Source organism: Littorina saxatilis, linkage group LG6 (assembly GCF_037325665.1).
Source record: "Littorina saxatilis isolate snail1 linkage group LG6, US_GU_Lsax_2.0, whole genome shotgun sequence".
In the NCBI taxonomy this organism is placed as follows: Eukaryota; Metazoa; Mollusca; class Gastropoda; order Littorinimorpha; family Littorinidae; genus Littorina; species Littorina saxatilis.
The window spans coordinates 32,575,709-32,585,224 of NC_090250.1; the positions used below are offsets into that span (position 1 = coordinate 32,575,709).

Below are 9,516 nucleotides of genomic sequence, written 5' to 3' on the forward strand. Positions count from 1 at the left end.
CAGTTATATCCGTGAATAAGTTGTGGGTTTTTTTCGCAGCTAACTATTACAATAAGTTCTACTGTCGTGTATTTTTGTCTGTGTTTGTATGTGTGAGTGTCTGTGCGTTCATGTGTGTGTATGTGTGTGTGTGTCTGTAGCTGTGTCTGTTTATACAACTTTCATGGCGCATTACTTTTTCCCCTGTGCACTGGCAGTTTGGCTCCGTGTAACAGATAGGCGGTAATCAAGACAGGAATGCGTGTGGGCGAGGAGCGTGTATGTAGTTGCACGGTGCCAGCGCGGGTCTGTGAAGATGGAAGTGGGTATGGGGGTGGTTGTGGTGGCGGCGGCCTGACGAATGATGTATTGTACCGCCTGTGATAGTTCCAGACATGTGTGCAGGTAAACGCTCTCTCTCTCTCTCTCTCTCTCTCTCTCTCTCTCTCTCTCTCTCTCTCAGAGTCTCTCTCTCTCTCTTTCTCTCAGAGTCTCTCTCTTTCTCTCTCTCTCTCTCTCTCTCTCTCTCTCTCTCTCTCTCTCTCTCTCTCTCTCTCTCTCTCTCTCTCTCTCTCTCTCTCGGCCGATAAGAGGACAGCCAGTTTGAAACAGGTGAGGACAATTCAGACTGAAGAGGACGCATAACGGCCACTGAAGTTTTGTTATGAATGTTCTTTCTCTTTCTCTCTCGGGCCATCCTCCTCTCTTCTGCCCCCCCCCCCCCCCTCCCCCTCTCTCTCTCTCTCTCTCTCTCTCTCTCTCTCTCTCTCTCCTCTTTTCTCTCTAATAGACCAGAATAGGGGAGCACCAACAAATGGGAGGGGGGGAGGCGGATCCAAGGGCAGGTAACTCTTGCATTGCCGGCAGGTGAGTCAAGGGAAAGGTATACCGCACAGACAGACATGGGCTGCGGGGAGGCTGCTGCATATATCACGCTCAAAAACAACGCACACAACTCGACAAAACAAAATGAAAAAAGATAATGCCTGAAACTGTTTTTGGACTGGAAAGGCAGTCTTGTTTTCAGTTTTTAAGAGAGTTCTCTCTGTCTCTGTCTGTCTGTCTGTCTGTCTGTCTCTCTCTCTCTCTCTCTCTCTCTCTCTCTCTCTCTCTGTCTCTCTCTCCCTCTCTCTCTCTTTCTCTCTCTGTCTCTCTCTCTCTCTCTCTCTCTCTCTCTCTCTCTCTCTCTCTCTCTCTCTCTCTCTCTCTCTCTCTCTCTCTCTCTCTCTCTCTCTCTCTCTCTTTGCCTGTCTCTTTTTTCGTATCCTAAACTTACAGACAAATACAGATGCGCGCAGACAGATAAGTGAGTGGTATTTTAATGCCTGGAACGCCTTCTTATCTGCTAGAGTCTTGAGGACTGATAAACTCTTCCTTGTGGAGAGAATTTGGAAGCATGCTCAGATAAGTGTTGTTGGACTAGACTTGACTGGTTTGAGAATGAAGCTCTGTGTCAGTGAGTAAAGATCTAGGTAGCTGTATATCGGGGTATTAGTGTATGTCATAAAGAGGGGGGGGGGGGGGGGGCGGGGTCTGGAGGTGCTTGGTAAGGGGGGGGGGGGGGGGGGGGTTCTGCTCCAGGAAAGTTGTTTGCTTTAAAAGAAACTAGTCAAAGTTGTTTTACTGTTTCTTAGGGTCAATTCAATAAAGGAAAGGTGCCGTAACTAAACCAGGTAAAAGACTGAGACAGCAATAGCGAGAGACTGAAAAACGGTTACGAAAATGTACCTGCTCAAACACTTCATTAAACACTACGCATTGGCGACAAAAGTCTTAAATGGGCGGTTGCTTCAAGTCAAACAAAACGTAATTTGTTTAAGTCTGATTTAGATAAAATTAAAAAAAAAGACGACAAATCGAGTCTAATGGGAATCTTCTTAAGACTAAGACTGAGTTTCTTCCTAAAACCGTCGGGCTAGGTTGGGGCCATAAAAAGAACAAGTCGCGTAAGGCGAAAATACAACATTTAGTCAAGCTCAGTCGAACTCACAGAAAGAAACTGAACGCAAAGCATTTTTTCCGCAAGACCGTACACTCGTATCGTAGCATCGTCTGTCCACCGCTCGTGGCAAAGGCAGTAAAATTAACAATCCAGAAAAGCGCGGTAGCGGTTGCGCTGAGGAGGATAGCACGCTTTTCTATATATCTATTCTTTTTAACTCTCTGAACGTGTTTTTAATCCAAACATATCATATCTATATGTTTTTGGAATCAGGAACCGACAAGAAATAAGATGAAATTGTTTTTAAATCGATTTCGGAAATTTAATTTTAATCATAATTTTTATATTTTTAATTTTCAGAGCTTGTTTTTAACCCAAATATAACATATTTATATGTTTTTTGAAATCAGAAAATGATGAAGAATACGATAAACGTAATTTTGAATCGTTTTATAAAAAAATAATTTTAATTACAATTTTCAGATTGTTAATGACCAAAGTCATTTATTAATTTGTAAGCCTCCAAGCTGAAATGCAATACCAAAGTCCGGCCTTCGTCGAAGATTGCTTGGCCAAAATTTCAATCAATTTGATTGAAAAATGAGGGTGTGACAGTGCCGCCTCAACTTTTACAAAAAGCCGGATATGTCGTCATCAAAGACATTTATCAAAAAAATGAAAAACATCTGGGGATATCATACCCAGGAACTCTCATGAAAAATGTCATAAAGATTGGTCCAGTAGTTTACTCTGAATCGCTCTACACACACACACACACACTTGACTAAATGTAAAAAGACACCCCAGGCGCTACTGTTGAAAAGCAAAATAATTCAGCATAGCACGGGAAAACAGAGTAATCCTAGCACAGTCGATGTTATTTTCCTTTTTGTCTTTTAACATTATTTCTTTCTCATGTTATCGCCTTCACACAGCCAGTCTCAAAGACTTGAACTGTGTCTGCCCCTGTTGAGTAAATGCTGCAACTTCGCGAAAGCAAAAACTGTCGGTAAGATTTTGCGATCGTGCCAAAGGAGCTGTTAGTCAGATCTGCTGACTGCGAGGAAAATAATGTTCTCCCGGCAAGAAATTGTGGGGGCCCCCGTACTTTCTTGTTCCCCTCCTCGTCTGTTATTCCTAACACTTGGCACCTATCTCTCAAACATTCTTCCTTCTCAGTCTCTCCTCATCTCGGTAGAAAAAAAATCTTAGTCGAGCACATATTCTGGGTCTGAGAAAGAGCGGAACTATTAATAGACAAAAGGTAATGCAACGCTTCTGCCGCCAGGTAGGTAATTTGCACGCGCTTTCTTTCGCACGCGCCGCGCGCGCGCCGCCGGACGATACGTGCTGGCGCGTCGGTGAAGCCCCGGCGGGTTTGCCGAGGCTTTTGCCCTTATGTGGCAAAGGGGTGGTTTGCTTTGGTGATGCCGTCTTGAAGCCTAGACTGCGAAAGTGAGAGAGCTTCCCAACTTTTTACTGCTTACGCTTTCAAACTCAACTGGCATACAGCACAACAACAAAAACGTCCCCTGACTTTGTGGGTGTATTAGAGAATTCTGTCCCTGTTTCTTTAGATCTGAGGAAGTTACCAGCCCCCTCTTGCACTAAACCTGATAAGAAAATTGGTTGCGGAGGGTGAGGAAGAGATTTTTATTTGAGTGTCGGGGAATTATTTACAGATGGGGTGGGTTGGGAGGTTGGGGGATGGCCGGGATAGATTCTGTCTGAGTGAGTATGGCTTATCTTGTCTGTACTCGATTTTCTAGCATTCCTGGTCAACTGTTTTTCCTTCGTGCGGTATGCTCGCATCTTTTATGGGTTCTTTTGCGGAAACTTTTTTTGCTTTCTCTTTTAAAGATTGTGTAATAAGTTCACAAAAATGGACTTTACGGTGCTGTCTAAAATAACTTTCCTTTACTTAAAAATGTTATGCCCCGTTGATTGACAGGTCAGGTTGATTCTCTGGTACAACTTTCGACTGTTTACTACTCAAAACTTTTTTTCTAAGGCTTAGGAGGAGGACGGGTATTCTTCAAGCACATTCCTGCGCTCTTAATCAGTTATTTGTTTGCTAGGTTCATAAGCGTTTTCCTCAACAATGCTGTTTCTATATGATTTTCATGAAGGGTCATCTTTATCTTCTTCTAATTTTTGGACTGTCGACATTTCATTTTTTCTTTATGTAAGAGGATGTCTTAACAAACTGTATCATTAAACTCAGCACATACATGCCACATTCATTAGGTAAGAATTTCCCTGTACTCGCAGTCAGTGAATCTTGATGGAAACGGTTACATAACAATAAGGGTTTAAAGACTGAATATAATAAACTGTGCAATATTCGTGATTTATTTTATTCTTAGTTACTATTTATACTTACAAAGAACAAGATAGCAGCTACACGAAAACATTCTTTCTTGTCTTTTTATTTACCTATTCATTTATTTTCTAATTCATGTATTTATCTGTTCAATTATTTATACATTTATTTATTTATTTATTTCGTTCCTTTTGGGGGGATATTCATCTATTCATCCTAGTAAACTCAGTTCTGCAATTGTCATTTCAATTCTTAGTTTGAAGCAAGGCTTCTCTGTAGTGTTGGCAGCGTTCTATCATATTTGCGTTTTAGGATGTTGTACACACAGACTCGATTTTCAATGATGAAGAGTTGGTATTGAGATAACTCTCTGACTTGGTATGCACTGAAGGTCTTTGGTATGCAGTTATAAACTGTGGTTCCCAGGGCCGGACCAAATGAGTTGTAAGGGGGGGGGGTTCCCCCTTTCTTTTTGTTGGGGGGGGGGGGCAAATCAGCGAAGTGGCGAAAAACGGTTAAAATCTCTGCAATCTAGTGCATTCTGGGCCTTGTTTTGAGGGTTAAGAGCAGCATTGTTTTGGTGCTAAAACTAGTAAAAAAAAAAAAAACCACTCAAAGCAAGGTACATGCTTTTTCCAGGGGTGGGGTTCCGGAACCCCTGGAACCCCCCCCCCCCCCCCCCCCCTGGGTCCGGCCCTGGTTCCTGAGATAATCTATCTGAGAATAAATAAGGAGCGCCATGGCTTCTGAAATCCAGCGTGGGAAGTGGGAGAGGGGGAGTTACAGATAAGACAACGCTCATCACTGTCACGGCCAAAAGATACACTTCAGTTTGAATATTTCTGTTAGAAATAGCATACTCTGTCTGTTTCCTTGTGTGTGCACACTTTGGGATTCATTGCATTCTGCCATTTTCGCAGAAATAACCCTTTTCTGATCAATAAGCTTCAGCAGAACACAGCAAGTTATTACTTTGGCAACAAGTGTTTCTTGAAAGCTAAACAAGCTGTTGCGTGGCCAGGTGGTCAATAGTTGATTAATGGCTCCTTTAATCGCGCATATCAAAAATGCATATATAACTATCTATTACAGACAAAAAGGGTGTCCAAAATGTATCCGTTGACTGATTTTTACCCAGAGGTGTGATTCGTCAAGTTTTAGCCTAACCTTATATTTATGCATTTACTCTGTGTTATTCAATGCATGGTTTTACTATCTGTTTTGGTCTTTGATGACTCCCTCCTTCGGTAAAACGCCAAATGTCAATATAAGGGTATTACTAGTCCAGCAGGGGAATAGGCTTAGTAAAGTTAAATGTCATGTTTGTACAGATATTGGAAAAAGCGTTCGTACTTGCCTGAAATCAATGAACTTCGACTACCTTTACCTGGTTTCATATTCAATACAAATATAAGAGATCTCTCTCTCTCTCTCTCTCTCTCTCTCTCTCTCTCTCTCTCTCTCTCTCTCTCTCTCCCTCCCTCCCTCTCTCTCTCTCTCTCTCTCCCTCTCTCTCTCTCTCTCTCTCTCCCTCTCTCTCTCTCTCTCTCTCCCTCTCTCTCTCTCTCTCTCTCTCTCCCTCTCTCTCTCTCTCTCTCTCTCTCTCTCTCTCTCTCTCTCTCTCTCTCTCTCTCTCTCTCTCTCTCTCTCTCTCTCTCTCTCTCTCTCTCTCTATCTATGACCATTGCCCTCTAAATGTATGACTGTATTTTGCAGCTCCCATCAAGATCTCTGTGAAGGGCCAATCAATTGTAATTCCCGGATAATCCAACATTCCTTTTCGAGGCAATCAGCCATCAAATTACATGTGACTACTCATCCTGAAGTTCGACGTCAAGTGTATTAGTTTGTTGCCAAAAATTCTCCAGTCCACTGAACAAATCACACCTCGTTGTCTGTGTGCAAGATCTGAAGCATTCACGGAAGTGACGACATTGTAACATCCAGGGTGATGTGTGTCGTCCCTTTCTGGGAAGTGACGTCATTGTTTGATTCTTGTCGTCGTGGGTTGGTTTTTTTTCGCTTTCTTTCTTCTTCTTTTCTTTTCTTTTCTTTTTTTCCCCTTCATTTTCCCTTTGTTTCAGGAATGTTCTCACAAAAAACAAAACAACACAACCATATGCAAAATGATTTCATTGGAAAGCCCGAGAGTGAAGTAAATCCAAAGAATGAACAGCATTCAGGCATTGCCAGTGTGCGTTTCACCACAGAAGCATTGTTAGTTGAGCATTCCCGAACAATAGCATGTAGCACATAACACAAGCAGTCCTGATTTGTTCTCAAATAATCATTAGTGTCACGTGACACACAGCGACTGTCCCTCACATGGGTTTACAGTCTCGTTTCAAGACATACGAAGAAGCAGAAACAGTGTCCTCACTTTCAGAGACAAGCCAGCACCCAGACCGTCTCATGATATAACATCCGGGCTTCAAATGTGACGTAAGCAAGCAGCAAGCCGTGCCGGCAGCAATGTTTATAGCAAAAGCAGTAAGCAATTCATATGTCCAAGCACAAACCATAATAACAGTCCATACGTTATATGTCACATTATGTGATAACAGCAGATTCAGTGTCCTTATGGCTCTTGCCCGTGACGTCATATGACGTAAGCAGCGATGGCCAGATTCCCCCGAAAAGACAACTTGTCAGGTTGGAAAATGAGTATGTGATGAAGTAGAAAGAGAAATAAGAAAAAAACAATCAGACGAACAAACAGCACGCTCTTGCGCAAGTTGACACCGCCGCAAACGCCACAGTAGACTAAACAATGCGCTGCTGAAATCACAAGAAGTCCTAAACGCGTAGCAATGATACAATGAGCAAAAAAATCTTCTGCAACTCACAAACAAATGAACCCCTTGCCATAGACAGAATGCACCGATGGACTGAATGATGGGGTCCTCATCCCGGATAATGGCCCTTGATGAATATTTTGTGTGATTGTACTTGGGTCTACATACTGTTGGTCACTGGAGCATCAAGGCCAGACATTGGAGACATATTATTATTATTATTATTATTATTATTATTATTATTATCATTGTGATCATTTTTATGCGCCTAATCTAGATATAGCCCTAGGCGCTTACATATTAATTTCTGCCGTTTGAAATGGAATTTTTTACAGACAGACAGACAAACAGACATTTTTTACACACAATATATAACGCATTCACATATATGATGGGATCCACAGTCAGAAGAAGGAGGATTAGATTACAATCCTGATGATGGAAAATAAACTATCTAGCACATCATTGGAGCAGGATATCATCGGCTTACAACCGTCTCAAGGCCTGAAGATAAACTATTGTTGCGTGGCCGAGAAATTTGAGGGAAAGGAGAAGCTTTCAAATAATCATTAGGGGGATGAGCACGAGCTGTGAAAAAGAGAACGATGATTGTGGTATGAGGCAGGGATATGGCCGTGTCCTTTTCGTTCGCCATACTTTGAACAGTTATGCAATGTCGCAAAGCGAAACAGACTCAAACCCCTGGTGTGAATAAATCCAAGCGGGTGAAATTAAAACCGTATAATGGTTCTAAAATTGTTGGATGTTCAAATAATTTAGTTATGTCACTGCACATGCACTCTGTTAATGTTTTCCTTGTTAGATGGGTTATTCACCAAAGCCACACTGCATTAGTTGTATGCGTATCTACGGTTAAAAAACACCCCAACCCCCTACCCCCTCCCCTTCTCCCGTTCGCGTGTTATAGGCCCACACGTTCAACACACGATCTAGCCAATAGTAGTTAAGGAATGTGCATGAGTGAAACTGATCAGAATTGAAAATAAGGAAAATGAGGCCGGGGTCCAGGGACCGCCCAGGCCCTGGTGGGGTGCACTGAGGGGCAACGCCCTGCTAGGGGGCCCAGGGGGGCTTCTTTCCCGGAAGAAAACGAAAAATCAGGCTTTTTAAGGGTAAAAGTAGGCCTCTCCTGGTATCTCAAACACACACATTTGCACAGTATACAATGGTAACAAATGCCAAGCTGTAGTCCGATAATTCGAGCGCTCATTGAAACAAAGACTCAGCGATGTCCGGTCACTGTGTTAGAGAAAATACGGATCGGATCGCCGGCGAATTTTTTTTTATTTTTTTAATTATTTTTAAAGATTTTCAAAATAAGGAATTCTTTATTTGACCAATTTCATTTGGCGGATTTCCGCCCTAAGGCGGAAAAGTTTCACCCATGAATTATGTGTACACAAATACGTGACACACATTAATCACCATATAGATTTGGATCACCTTCCTGGATTCATATTAGCCGGTCCAGCATGAAAACATTTCCTACTGAGAACATTCTTAAATTAGGCTAAGAGGAGAGAAGTTGTCTTACTGGAGGAATAACTATGTAAAATCAGGTTTAAAAATTCTCTCTGAACACCAGTAGAACTCACAAGTTGATCTTATCACGTATCAGGTAAAAATCTGTCGGATAGGCACAAATGATTACCAAGAAGAAAATAAAGAGTCAGGAACTGATAATTCTGCGGATGCAACAAAAATTGAACTCTCAACGAAAGAAAACGAAACGAAGCACAACTGAAACCGGAAAAGGCAAAACCGAAACCATATCAACTGCGCTTGTAAATTTGGTTACATATAAGCTACACACAAAAACGAGGGTTATCGAAGGTTAAAGAAGCACGGTACCTACCTCCATCCTGTTCTGGGAAGCGGGAGAAGAGCCACGGTAGACATTGTAGACTCTGGAAGTCTTGCTTATTGAAACATCCCTATCATAATCCATGTTGCCGCCGGATGATGAGATCTGGCTGCTGCGGCTGCGGTGAAAGCTTGAGGAGTCCAGCTTGATCGGTAGGGTCTTCCGGGCAGTTCTTGTAGCAGCGGCGACACTGAGAAAGGATGGGAAAGTGAAAAGAGCAACAAAAGTGGGAGTCTGTCGTCGAAAAGGAGCTACTGGATTCTCCGCCTCTGCCCGGCACTTGCTCGACAAGGGAACTAAAACTGACGGAGGCAGACTGGGGAGAGAACACTCCACGAAATTCCTTAAATACTCCTACACACAACTTTTATACACAGGAACCAGCCGCCTGGTGGCGGCGCATGCGCACTCCCGTGCTCGTGGAGCGAGGGGGGAAGAGAGACGAGGGTAACCCGATCCTACCTGCGAGTCATAGAAGGCAAGGAGGAGGGGCAGGTGCGGAAGTGTTTACCTGAGAAATGTTTAATTACCTTACCTGGAAACTTCAAGTTTGGTTTGGAAGTAAGGGCACTTGTTCCTACAACGGCACGCT

General features: G+C 42.8%; 1 protein-coding gene across 2 annotated transcripts in view; it reads right to left on the reverse strand.

The window, feature by feature from the left end:
• The window catches only part of LOC138969032 (paramyosin-like), a 32,094-nt gene extending 22,823 nt beyond the window's left edge, over positions 1-9,271 (reverse strand). Inside the window, exon 1 of one of the 2 annotated variants that reach the window (XM_070341722.1) lies at positions 8,916-9,271. In XM_070341722.1, coding sequence (XP_070197823.1) covers positions 8,916-9,008 — 93 coding nt within the window. In that variant the 5' untranslated portion in view covers positions 9,009-9,271. The remainder of the gene's footprint in view (positions 1-8,915) is intronic. The other variant, XM_070341723.1, reaches the window with a different exon arrangement.
• Positions 9,272-9,516: the final 245 nt, after the last annotated feature.